General features: G+C 39.7%; 1 protein-coding gene across 1 annotated transcript in view; it reads right to left on the reverse strand.

Moving 5' to 3' along the window:
* Positions 1–21,359, reverse strand: part of LOC120985923 (cell migration inducing hyaluronidase 1) — a 125,705-nt gene that overhangs the window by 48,305 nt on the left and 56,041 nt on the right. Inside the window, exons 8-17 of the mRNA XM_040414144.1 lie at positions 17,631–17,800; positions 17,181–17,390; positions 16,828–17,033; positions 16,606–16,675; positions 16,344–16,472; positions 16,173–16,258; positions 15,194–15,325; positions 13,820–13,855; positions 13,047–13,199; positions 10,047–10,224 (exon numbers count right to left, since the gene is read on the reverse strand). Of these exons, the coding sequence (XP_040270078.1) occupies positions 10,047–10,224; positions 13,047–13,199; positions 13,820–13,855; positions 15,194–15,325; positions 16,173–16,258; positions 16,344–16,472; positions 16,606–16,675; positions 16,828–17,033; positions 17,181–17,390; positions 17,631–17,800 (1,370 nt within the window). The remainder of the gene's footprint in view (positions 1–10,046; positions 10,225–13,046; positions 13,200–13,819; positions 13,856–15,193; positions 15,326–16,172; positions 16,259–16,343; positions 16,473–16,605; positions 16,676–16,827; positions 17,034–17,180; positions 17,391–17,630; positions 17,801–21,359) is intronic.

Consider the following 21,359-nt stretch of genomic DNA (forward strand, 5'->3'; position numbering starts at 1 on the left):
CTAAAACACTAGATATGACAATTTGTGTTAAAATGGGCCAATCTAGACAGCATCGAGGTGTAGAGTCAATAGTGAATCTCGATAACTGCATTTTATGGTTATTGTATAAAGCAAAGAAATAAGAATTGTAAAATGAACATAATAAGAGTATCATTTGCAACAGTGTTTTATAATATTTTTTTTCATGTTGAAAGAGAGCATTCTACATAAACTTACCATTGGGGATCTGCGCCTTTTAAATATTGTGACACAGTGAAGGGTATGGTCTGGGAAAACAGGTATTTTCCTCCCAGTGTGTGCTGCTGGGCTGATTTGCAGCCAGGTGGGGGTCAAACACCGGACTGGATTTTAAGTGCCGGTCCGGGTTTTGACAGCACCTAGCTGTCCTTAAATAGGCAGCTGGGCTCAGCAGCAAAGTGTGTGTGTGCTGGGATCTGAGGCTTGTGCCGCGCTGGAGGGCTGAGACCCGTGTTTAGGGGAAACAGGCCCCCTAAAAGCCTGCTGTGGACTGCTGGAGATAGAACTGCCAACAAGATGATTTTTGCTATGTGGACTTTCCATTGTGTGTGAACTAACACCAAGACTGCAAAGTGACGTTTTGTTTTTGCCTTATGTGTGAATAAATACGGAAGTTTGATTTAAGAACTGGTAATTTGCCTCTGTACTGCGTCCGCACACCCTGTCTACCAGAGCGAATCCCCACAATATATATAAATTGCTGTATTCCTCGCAAAAATGTAATTTCCCATAAAACAGACAACAAGCACTTCTTGCTTTTTAGAACTGTAGGAAACCCGAGTGACAACCGATGTGTGAGTTGTAATGGTGGCTATAATTGCTTGTCACCGACTAAACAGCTAGTTCACATGACCATATTTTTTTATCTGTGTGCTATCTGTGTTCACAACGGACTGCACACGGATACGACATGGGACCCATGGAAGTAAGTAGTGCTATTCATATAACCGTGTTGAGCATGTCCCTATTTTGGACCCCGTCCATGGAACACGGGTCTGGAGATCATTGGAGGACAACTTGGTCTTCAGTGGTTACCAGGTCTGTATCCTACATGGGACATATGACCCACTGCCATATTCAAAATAATCTATATGCTTCAGTCACAACACCTGATCATTTTTAAACAGACATGTGAAGAAGCCCTTATAGAAAGATTAGGACTGTACAGAATGAGCCTACATGACAGAAATCACACATCACTGGTCCCTTAAATGGAAATGATGCCCATCTATTTCCATATCTTCAACAGTCTGCTGTCTGCTGGATAGGATGCTTGGTAATGTGGCCCTCAGATGAATTTTGACTAAATCATAGGGTATATGGGTAAAACAGATGCAGTTTCACATGAAGGGTTAAAAAAGGTGTAAAAAGATCTGGAAACCTTGATAGAGGTATTTTATCCTGTCTACAAATTCATGGAAAGACCTGTCAAGAAAATGATAATTACTCTGGGTGTAACGCAAGTTATGTAAGAGAATACTGTAGTCTGAGATCAAACCTAATGAAACAAAGGTACAAAGCAAATGTGAAAGGCTCAGGTATGGGAAAAACACATATTCTACACCCCGGAGAGGAATTCAACTTGTTGTTGTTGTCAGAGAAACAGAACAAAACAGATTTACAATGTATCAGCAAAAGGCACACGTGTGTAATGTTCCATGACATAGCTTGGATCCTCCCTCGCGTTCACCTGTAATGCACAGCATTACTAAGAGCACGCTGTCCTGGTAAGGTTTTTTATTAGTACATGGCTGGGAGCCGGATTCTACAATCTACGATCTTTCTGTTCTGTAATTACAACTGGTAACCCACGTGACTCTAGAAAACAACTCAGCACTAATAATGACAAACCCTATACGTAAATGAACTAGATAATCCTAGCAGTATGCCCGTCTGTCTTTATATATATGTGTGTGTGTGTGTACATAGGCAGATTTCGCTCCCTATGGATATATACATGAGATATATGTTGGCTGTACTGCCATCTCTTTGGACACATATTCCTACAGACTTGGCTTGCCAGAGTGTGCATGTGTTCTGGATAGGAGAAAATGCCACTGCCAGGCTCCTTAGATCACAGAGAATGAAAGGATCAGCATGTTGAGATCCAAAGCTGACCATACACTTTAGATGAACGTCAGACGAACCTCTAATTTAGCTAGGACTAGCCGACCATCTGATTGGTGATGAGCGGCAGGGGTAATATTCGAATTTGCGATATTTCGCAAATATTTGGGCGAATATTCGTCATATATTTTCTTGATTATTTTCTTGATTGCGAGAATCGCCAATGTAATATGCGCATATTGCTCGCGCAAAACAGGCGTGGGTCACTGTTGCTACATTTTTCAAGCTGCTAGAAGTGTCCTGAGACTGGAGAAAATGGTTGGCACGGCAGAACATTACAATAGCTTTATATGCAGATAGAGTGCTCCAATATATTTGCAATTGCGCAAATCGGCAATTAATGACAAGCATATTTTGGTGCAATACGTCTGACTACATATTACTGATTGGTGCACTAAGTATTGTTGTGAACTTGTGACATCACAGCACTATGTATGTAGCATGTACAACTACACTATATCACTATCTAACCTACACTGACTATCTCCCACTATCTGTATTATATATATAAACTAACTAACTAATGTAATTAAACAGTAAAGCACAGAGCACAGCAATGACACTGCTGTCTCTCTCAGAACTCCATAAAACTACAGAAAATTGCTGCTGGGGAGGTTCTTATATAGTAAGGGGTAGGCAACTTTCCTATTGGTTGCTAGGGATGTTGCCTAAGGTTCAGACAAAGACATTGCAGCCTTTTCATTGGCCCAGAAGCAAGAAGGCGGTTACTGATAAAAACATTTGAGAATATTCGCGAATACGAATATATGGTACTATATTCTAAAACTTTGTGAATTCTCAAAGTGGCTATATTCGCGATTAAAATTCGCGATACGAATATTCGCGCCCAACACTACATCTGATGTGTGAGGGGAGAGAAGGATCCTTTTCATTCTAGGAGATAAATTGCTGCCAGAGGAGACTGGCCATGGCATTCTCCATTAAGAACACGCACACTTGGCCAAGCATGCATGTGTATGGCGGAGGAGGGGGATCTGGTTGGTAAAGTTTCGTCCACCTGAAATCTCCCACTGGGGGGAGAATTGGGAAGCTGCCATATACATTAGATGGTTGGTTGATCAGAGGGTTCAGCCCACATACATCTAATGTGTATGCCCAGCTTTAAGCCTGGGCGCAGTGCAATGGTGTGATGAGTGAGAGGGTGAGATAAGATAATAGGGGTGGAACCTGCTGTACAAGTCTTTAGATTTGGGAAGGTGTTTAAAACCTGTGAACTTATTATGATCACTGCACTGAGAAGACATGTAACCTTCTGCATCATCCTTATTAGAGATGAGCAAATTTATTTTGAAATTCGTTCACGCTTCGTTTGCTGGTAAAAGCGGAATTACGTTATGGATTCCGTTACCGCGGACCATAACGCAGTTCTATGACGGAATGCCTTTAGAGTCATTCCGTTATTCATTCCGTCATAATAGAAGTCTATGGGCTGCAAAACGGATCGGTCCCCTTTCCGTTATGCAGGGGAGACCTCTCATGAAATTCGCTCACCTCTAATCCTAATGACTCTGTGTACAAAGTGATTTCTTCAGCTGTAGTTCTTGGACATCTTTTGCATGATTTTTAGAATAATTGTGGAAAAAGCAATGTGAAAATGTGTGTATACATTCTAAAGATGACCAGATGAGGGATATATTGAAAAGGACACCAATGAATCCTAATGGATCCCACTGAGTTACACTACTGCTTACAACGTTATATTGTCAGTCTACCTAGCCACATGAATGGATGAACTTTTCTAGCTACCTAGAAGGTAATTGTAAGAAGGATATGCTCTATTCTGCAGACTGGTGGATTTATATTCATTTATGTTTCCTCCACAAAGACGTACAGTAACCTGTCTATAAGGCAAGCAAATACCTGAAGACTGTGATGTGACTAACATATGACAGGTTTATGTCTGGATAATGTTTTATCGTTTCTGCCCTGGGATGTGCCTCTACTAGTGAGCCAGCACACTGAAGAATAATCTCGGGATTCCTTTATACTACAGCCATTACAGTCTATTCTACAATATAGATATTCCCACAAGCCAACTCCTAGAACTAAAGAAAATGTTAATAATGGTAAAAAAAAACAGTGACCTGCTGGCACTAACTGGGCCGAGAAAGTCAAATGAGACACATGAGCCAAGCTTAAAATGACTGTGGGAACGTGCACGAGACATTTCTAATAAGGCAATGTTTGATGGAATGGCTTTGGAGATATAAATAGCGAAATGACACAGCACTGCTTTAAAATGTGTTATTTTCTGTTTCTGCACTGGGCATTGTGGTGGTGACAAACCAGTAATAACACTAAATGCATTAAAGTGGAATTCCTAATATAGACATTTATGACATATCCATAGGATATCCCATAAGTGTCTGATAGATGCAGGTCTCTCCTTTAAGACCTGAACATACGTGAAGAATGGGGGTCTGCTTCCTGACAATCGTTTGGTCAATCGGCCTGTGTAATACTGTCGGGAAGATGCTGGGACGTAATGGAAGTAATATGAATTATGATCTAAAATGACTTCTGTATAGTAAATGTTTACTGCTAGCGAAGATGATAAAAAGTACCAAATAACATACATAGTGACAAGTGGTTCAATACCAAAATCCTTTGGACCAACCTGTGCATATCTGCCAGTGCATATGACGCCATTCCACTGTGGCACTGTCAAACATCCCGGATGCCGCAGAAGATAGTTGTCTGCTCGTCCAACAAAGGTATCAGGATACCCGGTGATGGAAACCATCCAAGTCATGGAAAATTGAGACTTGTCACCATCATAGTCATTATTTCCAAACCACTGCCCTGGGCGACCGAAAAAACACTTTACGGCCAACCTGCATGTGAAAGGGAAAAAGTTAAACACGGGCAGTGCCGGAACATATTATCACCCGGACATTCCAAGTGTCTGCTGACCTAGTGCAGGCTGTCTATAACATCTAATAAAACTATCCGCATCGTGTGCAGTGGTTACTATATGGATTAGGAGAAATATCTATCATCTGCTAAGATCACAGCAGCACATCTGCAGCAAATAAGTACGGTAATAGCTCGCAACAGCATTCGTTTTGCAGATGTTATAATGATATCCATTCTGGAAGCCAGAGGAATCCAATAAGTAATTTGGACTACTGAATAAAGTAGCGACGGTAATTAAGATGCACTGTCATCAGATCCTTCACTTGGTGCATGCCTTCTGTAGTTCTAAAACCACGTAACACAGCCTTGCCATCTATGACTAAATAAGAGCCATTCTATTCCTTCTTAGTACATGACACGTGTAAACACTGCTGCTGCCAGGAAAGTGAGAATCTATTACTGCACCCGGACTGACTTCTGAACCGTCTGGTACAATCCAGTAGATTCCAGTAATATCAAGCAGAGAGAAAACATGCGAGTGGCCCCGGTACATAGGTAACATCTGATGTACTGGAGAAAAGAAGAGGAAATCTTCAAAACTACAATGCATTCGGAAAGTTCAGAAACTTTCAATTATTTCACATTTTGCTATGTTGTGGCCTTGTGCTAAAATTAAAAAACTTCAAATTCTTCTCCATAATTCTGCACTCAATATCTCATAATGAAAAAGTAAAAACAGAATGAGGGACATTTACTAAGCCCTGTGGCGTTATAAAGCTTCAAGTTATGGGGCAAGCCATAATTTGCAACTTTTTAGGATTCTTGCTACTTCAGAACAAACAGGGTAGGGTTTAGAGGAGGGGGCAGGGCTTCACACTGCCCATCACATTCACTCTAACTTATGTCATTTATGTTTTCATAAACCTGGTCATTTGGTCTCAACTATCTATCAGTAAAATTGTAGGTGTTGCCCATAGCAACTAATCGCAGCACAGCTTTCAATATTGCAGAGCAGGTTTAATGGGTATTCCCACAAGGAACACTTATCCCCTAAGCAAAGGAAACAGTGTAAATGGCGGAGTAGTGTGAAGGTCCTTCTATCTTCATTCAGCAGGACCTGCGATGATGTCACCGTGCTCACCACGTGGTGAGCGCGATGACGTCAGCGAAGGTCCTTTTGCAGGTCCTTCAAGAAGAACAAAGATGAGGATCCCGGCTGCGCGATCAAGTGGATGAGGTGAGTAATGGTTTTAATATTTTTTAACCCTCAATTGACATTATACTTAGCATTCTGTATTAAAGAATGTTATTATTTTCCATTATAACCATGTTATAATGTAAAATAATAAAGTAAATGAGGTCCCGGGTCATACATCCCTCGTCTCCTTAGCAACCATGCGTGAAAATCGCACCGCATCCGCACTTGCTTGCGGATGCGATGCGATTTTAACGCAGCCCCATTAATTTCTATGGGGCCTGCGTTGCATGAAAAACGCAGAATATAGAACATGCTGCGATTTTCACGCAACGCACAAGTGATGCGTGAAAAACATCGCTCATGTACACAGCCCCATCGAAATAAATGGGTCAGGATTCAGTGCGGGTGCAATGCATTCACCTCACGCATTGCACCCGCGCGGAATACTCGCCCGTGTGAAAGGGGCCTAAGTGTTCTTTGTGGGAAACCCCTTTAAGAAAGGAAAACTGAGTTCTAATTGGCTGTCAAGCTCTGAGTGTTTTTGGTGTGTTTTATTTGTGGTTTTTTGCTGTGTTTTTTATGCAGAGTCTATGGAAATCGTTCAATGCAGTACAGAAAATCAGATTGTAGCACATCTCCTTCTTTTCTTATCTGTTTTTCTTTTCTGATTGCTGAGTCATTTATTCTATTTCCTGAACATGATTATGGAGGTGGCCATCTCGCTGAGCTGTTCTTAACAGCATTTAGAAAGCATTAAGAAAACTGCTTTACGGTAGCCCCATGGTCTATAGACACATTGACTTCTAGGCTTAGTGGACAGTGTGAAAACTTCAGGATTTTATCTTTTTTGTATAAATATATGGAATACGTGGCAAATTAAAAACAAAATAAAAAATTCTTTAAAAATATGTAAAACATAAAAGTGATTTAAACAGCAGGTCATTTTCTGACGACACATTCCCTTTAGGACCTCTTTCACTCATCAGAGAATCGTACATGTGTGCCGTCCGTGTTCTCCACGGACAGTACATATACCCACTGAGCTTAATTTGTACATTCACACATCAGTGGTTTTCCACAGACTGTGGGTCCATAGTGACACCACAAAAGCATGCCCTATTTTGTCCATGAATATGGATCCCGGACCCTCACGTATATAATAGTCTATGGTTCCATGAAAACTAAGGACACAATACAGATTCTAGTTTGGGCTGTGGTTTCATGGACCACTGGTAGGAGATTCTCTGGAAATTTATTTTCAAGCTGGCAGTATCTATGGAATACGGATGACACATGGAGAGCAAAAAATGGACAACCAGATTCATCATGGATGAACCAGTGACTATCTTGTCACAGATGTCATCACGGACACGTGAAAAGGGCCTAATATATAGAAGGGCACTGTAGAAATTACTTGAGGTCAGGCGAGATGGCAAACGTAGGGTCTTTTCTGGCAGTCTGGTTTATGCTGTATGAGTGTAACACTCCCATTTTTAAAGACTGATCCTAATTGCGAGCTACTGCCTCTTATGACTTTGCTGTCAGTAACATAGCATGAGATCGAGATCAGTACTTTTGTCCTTGGAAAACAGTTTCCTACATGAGTATCACACCAAGAAAAGAAGTATCAAGGTAAAATCAAATAATACTGGCGACACTAGCAATGCTATAATGTTAGTAAATGAGATCCAAATCCCTGTATCATGATATAACTCAGCTGATGCTTGCAAAGGACGCACAGAAACAGCCACGGATCATATTACACAATCCTTCCCTCAGCTTTAAGCTCATAAAATAAATCATCTTGTTTATTACGTGTCCGAAGAGGCCGAATGACTAGAAATAATAGGAAACAATCAGATAAGTTTTGGGAACTGTACATGCTGTTCACTGTGATGAGCAATATGACACAACAAAACGCAATGGTACTGCCCTAGACTTTATACGAAATTGATAAATGGATGTGTGCCACATCTGAAATCATGCCTACTGTACTCGTGTACAAAATGTTATCAACTCCAAAGTAATTGGGAAATGAATACATACCGTAATTAACATCTTTTAGAGAAGATTGAATGCAAATTATTGTGGAATATCAATCATGTTCTATACTAATACTATGATGTGATATTTCCATTAATATACATATATTTTTATTATTTTTGCATTTCCTCTACAGTTTGAGGTCAGTAAGTAAGTAAAGGCCCTTATACACGGGCAGAGAATCAGCGCAGTTATCAGAAAGAAGTATTCCTAGGAAAGCTCAGTCCCGATAATCACCCTCTGTAGACATTGATCGGGGGGTCTCCCCTTTAATGTAGTAGTACCAAAAATCATTGTTTCCTGGGAGCAGATTGCCCTGTGCCTCCCGGAAAACAATCTCTATGGGGAAAAGCGATCACAGTAGCCAATGCTCCCATATGGCTTTGGTTTTGTCAGTTGGCCCTTGAACAGAGAATAGAAGAACAGTTCAATTCAAGTGAAAATGACAGAGCTACAGCTCCTGTGCACAGCTGGATATGAGGTAGAGCTGTCGCCCATTTGTTGTAAGGATTGGTGGAGGTCCTATCAGACCAGCCCCACTGATAAGATGGGGATGGCGTGACCCAGACATACTGATTATAGCGTATGATGTTATGTACCAAGTCTGTATAGTAAAAACGCTCTCAGCTGATGAGTGCAGAGAAAGTATTTTCTACATGCATCAGAATGCTGCTCTGGAGGTCTGAATACTGACATTAGAGACACTCAGAAATGGCAGGAACCAGGTAAGTAGAACTTTGAGGGGAATATGCAGCTACATAACTCCAGGTAAAAGCTGAGCTTTCACATTTGACTATATAAGACCTTTAAATGAGGTAAATGTTGGCAATGATTGTAGATACTGTAAATGTAATATTTGATTGCTGCCTCCAATTATTTAGAAGTAATGAGATGGCTGTGGTAGAAATAGGACCACTGGCACACAATACAAGGCTTAGTTGTGCATCACACTACAGTCTGTGCTGCCAGCATAGTACAAATATGAAGCTAACATGTTTGGTCCTGAACATTTGGCACATGGCCGTAGAATAATATGTATTTTCTGATTCTTCTCTCCACACTAATTGCCACTCATTCCTTACAGTGAGAGATCTGTGTGCTATCTACGTGGGGAACCTAATCTCATGCCAGCATCTTACAACAGCATTCGGGTCATTTGGGTAAGGTGAGGAAATGTGGACATAGCTTTCTCTCCATACCGACATTAACTCTGTTTGAATAGTTTTCTCAAGATTTATGTTTGCCTTCAGTTTTATGGATCTTAACTATCTGATAGCCTGCTGGTGCATGTTTAAAAATACTCAATCCATGATGGCTGGTCCTTCAGAAACATCTTCTCTGGAACCATGTGGTTAATCACCTTTCCATTTAAGGTCTTTCTCCTACAAGACTCATCGGGTTTGGCATTTCAGGGTGCAGCCCTGAACTGGTTCAAACAATACCTCTGTTTTATGATGGATAATGAAAATCATATCCCCTCAGCTGAAGACAAGCTTAGGAGACCGGTCAGGGCAACCTGCAAAACACAAGCAGCTACCAAATACACTTCTAGAAGAGTCAAGCTGCCAACACAAATAACTATTCAGACTGGATCTCATCAAAAATCACAGATTCCTCAGCATGTTATCCCTTTGCTAACCGCCTGGTTCTGGCCTACATAAACCTAGAGGCTCTACTGAAAACAGCCAGGCTGCTTCATGTACTGATGGCCACATGATTAACTCTTTCTAGACCAATTAATCACATAGGAATTCCATACACATTTTAGTCACATTTTACTTACACTTCTCTCCATCTTGACCTGAGAAATGTTATTCTGAGGTGTGATTTGCCAGGAATTCTTCAAAGAAAATCCAATAGCACTGGAAGGTCGTTCTGCAGTTGGGACAAAGTTCTTAAATGTGCATCTGAGAAGTCGGACTGGCCCATCATATATCTGAAATCCACGAATTGGGAATGTCCTAGGACATCATGCATGCATGTATTATTTTCAAACAGGACCAATTTACTATGAGTCAAATCCTTGCCCTAACTAATTGCCATGAATTTGTATTATACGGTTTACAATGTAAATCATATGAACCATTTGGGTAAATCATGTTGTGTGAATGTAAAATAATAGTATAAAAAGTTGCAAGACACTGTAGTAGGATAAGGCTATGGTTAAATGGCTATGCATCATAAGATCACAATGTTGCACTGCTAAATGCATCAATAATGAGAGCTAATGTGGTAGTGCTGATTCGGATTTCTGCCATCTTTTGTGTTGTGGTAACTTGTAGATCCCAAATTTGACCACATTTATTATCATTAGTTGCGATGTAGCAACACAACATTGAGATTATGTGCCATGCGGCTAAAGTTGCTGTGTAGCCCGAGTCTACAATGTTATTGACACATTCTACTAAAATATTTTTTTATCAAAATTTACTCAATCATGTTTATTTAAAGGTTATGACCATTTTCGCAACAAATTTTTTATCGTGTCAATAAATCCATAATGAAAAATGTAGCTTAGGCCTCACGCACACAACCGTATTTTTTTTCCACATCTGATCCGCAGTTTATTGTTTTAGTATTATTCCTTTCAACGAGGCCTCAAAATATGCTGCAGCACACTGTGTATTATCCGCATGGGCATGTCCGTGTTGCAGCCCTGCAAAAAAATTTGTAATGCTCTATATCTGTCCATTTTTTCGACATTCTGTAGAAGAGAAAAAGTGGCAGCATGCACGCGGCCGGTATCCGTATTTTGCGGAACCGCCATTTGCCGATGGTAAAACAAATATGGTTGTGTGAATGAGGCCTGATGCAAATGATGCACTCCTGGTAACAGACAGAAAAACTAATTCTGTGTACTATAACCCTGCAGCTTTGCAGTCCCATACTTTCAATTTGTTCCCCAACTTTGTGCTAACATACATTTGGTAGGTTAGCCAGAAATAGTAGACAGGTATGCATTATGCATTATGACTGTAGGTTCAGACTAGACAGTTAGTTTGTTGTCTGTTACCATGGAGATGTGTACTCTGCATAGGAACTGTAGAAATAAAACTAGCCGGACATTTTTAATTAACATTTACTGCAAAGTTGCTTCATTTTTCATTTTATGTGTATAGAGAATGTACAGCCAGGTCCATAAATATTGGGACATCGACACAATTCTAAGATTTTTAGCTCTATACACAACCACAATGGATTTGAAATGAAACAAACAAGATGTGCTTTAACTGCGGACTGTCAGCTTTATTTGAGGGTATTTACATCCAAATCAGGTGAACGGTGTAGGAATTACAACAGTTTGCATATGTGCCTCCCACTTGTTAAGGGACCAAAAGTAATGGGACAGAATAATAATCATAAATCAAACTTTCACTTTTTAATCCTTTGCAGTCAATTACAGCCTGAAGTCTGGAACGCATAGACATCACCAGACGCTGGGTTTCATCCCTGGTGATGCTCTGCCAGGCCTCTACTGTAACTGTCTTCAGTTCCTGCTTGTTCTTGGGGCATTTTCCCTTCAGTTTTGTCTTCAGCAAGTGAAATGCATGCTCAATCGGATTCATTAATAACATTCCACTTCTTTCCCTTAAAAAACTCTTTGGTTGCTTTTGCAGTATGCTTTGGGTCATTGTCCATCTGCACTGTGAAGCGCTGTCCAATGAGTTCTGAAGCATTTTGCTGAATATGAGCAGATAATATTGCCCGCAATACTTCAGAATTCATCCTGCTGCTTTTGTCAGCAGTCACATTATCAATAAATACAAGAGAACCAGTTCCATTGGCAGCCATACATGCCCACGCCATGACACTACCACCACCATGCTTCACTGATGAGGTGGTATGCTTAGGATCATGAGCAGTTCCTTTCCTTCTCCATACTCTTCTCTTCCCATCACTCTGGTACAAGTTGATCTTGGTCTCATCTGTCCATAGGATGTTGTTCCAGAACTGTGAAGGCTTTTTTAGATGTTGTTTGGCAAACTCTAATCTGGCCTTCCTGTTTTTGATGCTCACCTATGGTTTACATCTTGTGGTGAACCCTCTGTATTCACTCTGGTGAAGTCTTCTCTTGATTGTTGACTTTGACACACATACACCTACCTCATGGAGAGTGTTCTTGATGATCTGGCCAACTGTTGTGAAGGGTGTTTCTTCACCAGGGAAATAATTATTCGGTCATCTACCACAGTGGTTTTCCGTGGTCTTCCGGGTCTTTTGGTGTTGCTGAGCTCACCGGTGCGTTCCTTCTTTTTAAGAATGTTCCAAACAGTTGTTTTGGCCACGTCTAATTTTCTGCTATCTCTCTGATGGGTTTGTTTAGTTTTTTCAGCCTAATGATGGCTTGCTTCACTGATAGTGACAGCTCTTTGGATATCATCTTGAGAGTTGACAGCAACAGATTTCAAATGCAAATAGCACACTTGAAATGAACTCTGGACCTTTTATCTGCTCATTGTAATTGGGATAATGAGGGAATAACACACACCTGGCCATGGAACAGCTGAGAAGTCAATTGTCCCATTACTTTTGGTCCCTTAACAAGTGGGAGGCACATATGCAAACTGTTGTAATTCCTACACCGTTCACCTGATTTGGATGTAAATACCCTCAAATTAAAGCTGACAGTCTGCAGTTAAAGCACATCTTGTTTGTTTCATTTCAAATCCATTGTGGTGGTGTATAGAGCCAAAAATGTTAGAATTGTGTTGATGTCCCAATATTTATGGACCTTACTGTAAATTAAATAAGTAGTGGTGATAATTTTATCAGTCTAACATACTTATTCCGTGGCAGCGACCTCTGTTCACCTGACCCTCCGCGTCCCCAGTAGCTGTTCTGTCCACCAGAGGAGCCTACATTGTCACTTTCCCCTACAAAGATGGAATCTGTTATCTCGAGACTTGATCCTTCATCAGTTGGGAATGTTCCATCACTGGAAATAAAATATATATCCTTAAGGCAATAGATCAAACATTACCAACACTCACAGCCAGACTCCTCCACACTCCTCCTTCAGGAGAAACTAGTGAAACTGACAGCCCTCTATTAAGTCATGATAGACATTACAACGCTACCAACGGAATCCCATGTCTCCTTCCAAAACATTACATTTCTAGGAATTTAATTATGAGGTGTGAAAATGACTGGTTTATTGCCAGGTATTACTGTGAAGGGAGAAGGCTAGGCTGCAGGAAAGAGAAGCCTAGTACAAGATGTGCATACATTTACTGGTGATTCATAGCCTTGAGCAGACCTATGTATGTTCATGTCTTGGTAGCTGGAACACGAGGGGAGTTGACAAGAATGTGACTGTGAATGTGAAGTGACAGAATGAGAGGGAAGTGGCATGCCTGTAATGAGAGAAGGGGTCATTTCCCTGAGAAAACACTTTTGAAAGTTCTAGGTGGCAGAACTGGAGTAGGGAAATGAAAATAAAGTGTAAAAGTGCTAACATATTAGCCTTATTACACAACTGGGAGAACACAAAGTAACTTTCCCATGTCTGTTACATGTGCTACATAACAGATTAACTCATGATAAATGGCTTATTACCTGGCTAGTGTAAGTCCAATTCCACTGTCTGAAAACCTAGGAGAGCAGAAAGGTCATAACATTAGAGCAAGGAAATTCAGTAACAAAAATGCTTGTGTGTGTGGGTCGAAAAGGTAAAAGTAAGGTTTTATTATAATTACACATGTACTTTACAGATAGATACTGTAGATAATAAAAAAAAAAAAAAAAAATTCACGGCACACGGCACAACGTCGCTTTCTGGTGAATAAACACAAGTTTTTTTTGGATGTGCCATGGAGTTTTTTTTTGTTTTTATCTTATATAGTTGGTGGATCGCCTCTTCAGCCGCTGGCATTCCATTCTTACAGAAAATACTGCGGTGCTGCCCGCTACAATTTTTTATAGATAGATATTGGACTGAAATGAGCCGACATATAATTATTTGGTCAATGAAACAAACAAGTAATAACTTTTAATCAGCCATTCACGTCAGAGACTTCAGATTATAACTTATTATTAGCCAAAAAAAATAACAGAAAAGCCAAAATATTGTGTCCTGTGATTTTGCAATGTGGAGTGAAAAATTCTCAGCATATATCCCTTAGCCAATAATTCTGTGTGGTCCTTAACAGGAGAGGCAGTCACACTGCATAATGTCCCTTAAAGATGGAAAAAGTGTCTGAAATGGTAAATAAAGGTGGCGCAAGGCATGTATGCCTGTTTTTATTTATTTATTCTTTGCATTTCTTGCATTTTCAATAATAAATCTACACCACTATCTACATTTTGGTATAATTTGGTCCTCAGACCAATGCAGATTGTGCTACATATCTTTGGACTGTACTAAATACCTTTGGAAATCTTGCCTGTTTCTTTGCACTAGAATCGTTAATTTAACCCTTCCTCATTATGTTAACAGGGTTCTCTGCTTTGGACAACCATTACTTGTTAGAAAGGTACAGTGACAATAAGCAGATCACAAAAGTGTCCCTCTGCTCGAACCCCCAGCAATCCACTATAAACATTTGCAGTAAATGTTTCATTTCTTTGCAGCACCACCACAGGTGGAATTAAAGGGGTTTTCCGAGCACCGGTGTCTTCTCAAAATGCTGATCGGCGGGGGTCCAAGCCCCATCAATCAGATACTGATGACCTGTCCAGAGTATAGGATCAGTATATAAGTCTCAGAAAACCCTTTTAAGTATTGCATAGTCTCCATTCACATCAATAGATTCTCTCTTTAATGTAGGACAGTCCAGAGCAAATGACGCTCTATGTAACTGCTCTCTACTCTGGCCAAGAGATGAGGATCACTATAACTCAGAATTCACTAATAGAGCATATGAAAATGGATTTTCTAAACTGGAGAACTTCTTTAATATCTATTGACAGGCCAACAAATAAATGAATTACCCTGAGTTCCGGAAGACGATGTCACCACCCCTGGCCCATGCACCGTGATCGTTGTTCTTAAAGGCTATGAGTCTATCAATGAGAGCAGGCACTCGAGGCTTGGCTGGGTCTGAATCCTGGTGAGGACGGAAACTAAAGAGCAAACGAAACATATGTACAATGTAAAATACAATTGATATCAATAGGCTTGTTATCCGGAACCAGCAGGTGAGAAATCAGTAGTATCTCAGATTTATACATATTTATGGAACATTTACACATATGTTAAAGCTAGTTTTGGCAAATACCTCCATTCAATTAAAGGGATTAACTCATTTAACATATTGGTGGCATATAGCTAGGATAGGTCACCGATGTCAGATAAGTACCTTTTTTACACCTATCTCTAGAATGGGGCCCTCAAAGCGAAGGAGAGTGCACCGCGCAAGTATTGCTACCCTCCATTTACTTCTAATGGAGTGCCAAGAGAATGTACAGTAGAAGTGGCTGGGCTTAACTTCTATGGAAAAAGCCAAGTGTGCTCGCTTGGCTCTTTTGGAATGCTTTCCTTTGCTTTTGGAGGTCCATTCTGGAGACAGGTGTGGGTCCTAGAGGTGGGACCGGCACCTATCTGACATTGATGGCATATCCTAATGATATGCCACCAAGGTGCGAGATGGGCCAACCCCTTTAAGGAGCAGCTAAGAAGATTGTGCCACTATTTGTTCAACTGCAACATCTGAGTCATCCTGGAAGAGTGCCCCTTACCGGCACAGTAACTCCCTTGGACTTTAGCTCCTTGCTGCAGAAGCCAGAGTTAGACGTAAAAAAATGAATCGAGCCATCAAAAGAGGCAAGATGGACAATTAAAATATGCACTTAGATGGGCCAACCCCTTTAATAAATACTGTATCTCTTAGGAAAGTATATTTATGAAAAGAATGCTCCACGATTCTGAACAGTACAAAAGCCATTTGCAATGTAATGGCTGAATACTCACCGAGCATTGTCGACTGTTAGATATTCCCTAGGGTTTTCTGCACTTGCCACTGTTGTCTTCACACCTTTCCCAATAAATAAACCAGCCTACAGAAAAGAAACAATTTATGACCAAAGTTATATGACATTTACAAAGGTACTATATGTAAGGGTATACTATCTGCAGACTTGCCTTAAAGTTGGAATGAACTCTGTTGTTGAGGAATATTCCCAGGGGAGTAAATTCTGAATGCCCTTCTGGATACAGGCCCTCCGAAAGACCGGACGGTACTCGATGAAATATATACCATATACCAACATCCTGGAGACCCAACAAATAAGAATTCTAAAAACATGTATACCAGGGCTAGAAAAGTATGAGCATCACTGCACTTAGACTTCTTATAAATTATCTCTCTGGACTTCATTTATTCTGTAAACTTGCCTCTACTTACCTGAGCTCCACCTGCAGCATTCCCAATTAGGTTGTTATTAGGGTTCGAAATCCAAAATGTACTGACAGCCCTACGAATAGTAACATATATTATTACAAATAGTCCACACGGGAAGGCCTGTACACAGTCTGATACTCTCATTTTGCCAGATTACATGATACACCCAAATGATTTATTTTATGCACACTAATATATCAAACCAGTACATTTTTGACAACTTACATGCAGTCTGTACTGGGCACTGGGATATAATCTCCATAAACATGTTCCCGCATTTCCAGACACATGGCCTCATTGCGATCAGTAGGCAGAATGGTGCCAGCCTTTGTGACCAGCCCGAGATTATGATAGAAGGTGTTCTTTTGCTCCACTCCATCTTCCAAAAAGAAGCAATGGCCAAGTGTGTCATAGCCTATTGTATCTCTTATCTGAAGCACAGAAGAAAAGAAAGGCATTGAAACGGTGCATCCAGATTAGAAAAAAAAATCCCATTATTGTGTAAATTGTACACGCTAATCATCAAAAGTCAGTAAGGCTAGTCAGCAATAGTCAGTGTGCATGGTTAGGACTCATACCAAGAGACCATGAGTTCCATGAATGGCGACACATCTGGAAAAGCAGTGATGGATGGCAAGATTATCAATGTATGTTGAGGGGTTGTATCCACCTTCTTCATCCACGGCTCCAGCCATGTGAAAATGTACTGGGTAACTTCCTAATATCTGCTGCCCCATGTTGGTGATCTCTATTCCTGACAGGTGAACTGAAGTGAAGTGGCTTTGAATCTACAGTAAAAAGGACATAAAAATATTATTAAAAAAACAACAACTATGATTGACAAAGATAGAGCAATTAAAAGAAATAACAAAAAACTTAATAGTGTACCTATGATTCCAGTATTCAGACTGGTCTAATCCTGTTTCATAGTGATTTAATGCATTTTATTTATGTCAAAAGACTTGAGATTTATGTCATTGATCCAATTATAGCCTATGGTGTTCAATGGGTGTGAGCAATATATGTACCTTAATTTGGCCCCCAAAGGTGTCATAACTGAAGAACTGGCAATGGTTGTGACCATAACAAGAGGCTTCCATTTCCCCCTTGATAACAATATTCCGAGTGAGAAGTCCAACCTCTGCTCTCATATCAATGCCATCAATTACTTCTCCAACATGTAGATACAGGGGGTACCCTGGAGAACAAATTTCACATCTGTGTTGTAAGTAAGAAATCACCCAATATTACTTTACTTTGATCGCTATAACTTAAAGGGTCAAAAAGAAAGGGAAAAACAAGCTCACCAAACAGAGCGCACTACTGGGGAGATGTATCAAACCTGTTGTAAAGGAAAACTGCCCAGAGCAACCAATGAAATTCTATTTTAGATTTTCCAAAGAGCTCTGAAAAATGAAAGGTGGAATCTGATTGGTTGCTATGGGCAACTAAGCCAGTTTACCTTTACACTAGTTTTGATAAATCTCCCCCTATGCACATATACTTTGTGATACTGTACCAGGTATTTGTCTCTGGGATCAAGACTGTAGAGCCATTAGGGTCGCACAGCAAACATGAAACATGGTCTGCAGGCAACAAACACTGCCAGATAACCCTAAATCGGAGCTTAGGTTCACCATACCATTTTAGGGAAATTACACAATTTCTTGATTCTACAGAGGCAGACTCCTTGAATGTTGTTTGAAAGTGTTACATTACTTGTTCTATAGTGACCACGCACATTTTTTCTACATCGCTTTTCTAGAGCTATAACTTTCTAGTTTTTTCATCAATGTATGAGAGCTTATTTTTTGCAGGACAAGTTATAGTTTTTCATGCACCATTTTAGGTACATATAACCATTGATTAAAGCCAGCGGTCTAGCCTAAACCCCCTTTGTTTACATCAGTAAGGGGCTAATACATGTATAGACCGTAGTAGTATGTCACAGATTTCTACATACTTAAAACTATCATGCTGTATACTTTCAGCAGAATAATATGTGTCCCTATCCACTCCTATGCATTGGTGACATTCAGTCTTCACGGCAGGATGAAAAGAGAGGTGGGCCTTAGTCAACGGTGTATGTCTCCTGCAATGACATCTAGTGGTCAACATGAAACTGCACTATTTCATAACTTATTTTACAGACATAGCCATAAAAGAATAATATTAAACAAACAATGCTATGAAAAAGTAGATTCAAGAAATACAATTTCTGTAATTTGTTTAATTTTGTTGCATTACTGGGAGTGAAACTCCATAGAAGAGCTTGTTTATAATGAATATATGCATATGATACATGTTATATACATGTGATGTGAATACATGTGAAATGAAGCACACAGTGGAGCAAATTTACTAATGTAATGGTGCTAGACCTTGTAAAATGCACCAAAATTTGATGCACTTCTGTCACATAATGTTGTGTCAAGTTTAAGGAAGCACTCCCACATTTTCTATTCTCTGGCCTGTTAGAAGTGTACATGATATAAATTTTAGTGAAGATAATCTTCTTACTGGTGACTCTAGTTGTGAGTTATCCACTTTCTTCTGGTCCTCAGCTGTGTCATGTGACCAGGATTCTGACTCGCCAACTGACACAGAATCCTATGTGTGGACAGGAAGTCAGTTTCTCTATACAATCCTATTATACTGATAACGAGGCTCTCATAGGAATGGATAGAGAAACTGACTTCCCGTTCACACATAAGAAGCTGTGTCAGTTGGAGAGTCAGAGTGTTGGTCACATGACACAGGTGGGGAGCAGAAGGGAGGAGATAACTCACCACTACAGTCACCTGTAAAAAGATTACATTCACTACAGTTTACATCATGTACTTTTCTAATGAGCCAGAGAATAAACATTTTTGTGGGAGTGCTTCTTTAACCCCTTAAGGACCCATGACGTATATGTACGTCATCTCTGACCGTGACTTAAGGACCAGAGAAGTACATGTACGTCATGGTGATCGGGCGGGTGCAGGAGCTGCCCCTGCCCGATCAGCGGCAGGGTTCTGGCAGTCACTGATAGCCGGACCCCTGCTGCATGCGTATTGTCATGCATTGTAAAGGGGATCAGACCCCCAAAAGTTGAAGTCCCAGAGTGGGACAAAAAATAAAGTTGAAAAAAGTAAAGTTTCAAGTAAAAAAGAAAAAAAATAATATCCTTTTGCCAAAATAAAGGGAATTTTTTTTTTAAATAGGGAAAAAAAAAAAAAAGTAGACATATTAGATATCGCCGCGTTCGTATCGACCGTCTCTCTAATAATATTACATGACCTAACCCCTCAGATGAACACCGTCAACATTTTTTAATAAAAACTGTACTAAATAAACAATTTTTTTGTCACCCTACATCACTAAAAGTGCAACACCAAGCGATCAAAAAGGAGTATACCCCCCAAAATAGTACCAATCTAACTGTCACCTCATCCCGCAAAAAATAAGCCTCTACCTAAGACAATCGCCCCGAAAAAAAAAATTGGGTTTAAAAAATGATGTTATTGTGTGAAACTTAAGTAAATAAAAAAAAGTATACATATTAGGTATTGCCGTGTCCGTAACAACCTGCTCTATAAAAATACCACATTACCTAGCCCCTCAGATGACCACCATAAAAAAATAAAAATAAAAAAGTCATATGCACCCCAAAATAGTGACAATCAAACCGTCATCTCAACCCACAAAAATTATACCCTACCTAAGAAAATCGCCCAAAAACTGAAAAAACTATGGCTCTCAGAATATGGAGACACGAAAACATGATTTTTTTTTGTTTCAAAAATGATATTATTGTGTAAAACGTACAGAAATAAAAAAAAGTTGACATATTAGGTATTGCCATGTCCGTAAGAACCTGCTCTATAAAAATATCACATTACTTAGCCCCTCAGATGACCACCGTAAAAAAATAAAACTTAAAACGGTGTCAAAAAAGCCATTTTTTGTCACCTTACATCACAAAAAGTGTAATAGCAAGCGATCAAAAAGTCATATGCACCCCAACATAGTGACAATCAAACCGTCATCTCAACCCGCAAAAATGATACCCTACCTAAGAAAATCGCCCACAAACTGAAAAAACTATGGCTCTCAGACTATAGAGACATTAAAACATGATTTATTTATTTTTTAAATGATATCATTGTGTAAAACTTACAGAAATTAAAAAAAGTAGACATATTAGGTATCGCCACATCCATAATAACCTGCTATATAAAAATATCGCATGACCTAACCCCTCAGGTGAACACCGTAAAAAAAAAAACGGTGCCAAAAAAGCTACTTTTTGTTACCTTACATCGCAAAAAGTGTAATAGCAAGTGATCAAAAAGTCATATGCACCCTATAACAGTACCTATGAAACCGTCATCTCATCCCCAAAAAATAATTAGCCCCTACGCAAGACAGTCGCCCCAAAAAAAAACTAAAAAACTACGGCTTTCAGAATGTGGAGACACTAAAAAAAATTTTTTTTCAAAAATGCTTTGTTATGTAAAACTGAAACAAACAACAAAAAAATATTTGGTATTTTTGCGTCCGTAACAACTTGCTCTATAAAATTACCACATGATCTAACCTGTCAGATGAATGTTGTAAATAACAAAAAATAAAAACGGTGCTAAAACCGTATTTTTTGTTATCTTGCCTCACAAAAAGTGTAATATAGTAATATAATATGTAATATAGTAATATATAATATGTAAATTATCTGCTTTCCAAAAACCATATGGAGTTCCTTTCCTTCTGCGCAA

The sequence above is a fragment of the Bufo bufo genome, chromosome 1, assembly GCF_905171765.1.
Source record: "Bufo bufo chromosome 1, aBufBuf1.1, whole genome shotgun sequence".
NCBI lineage: Eukaryota > Metazoa > Chordata > Amphibia > Anura > Bufonidae > Bufo > Bufo bufo.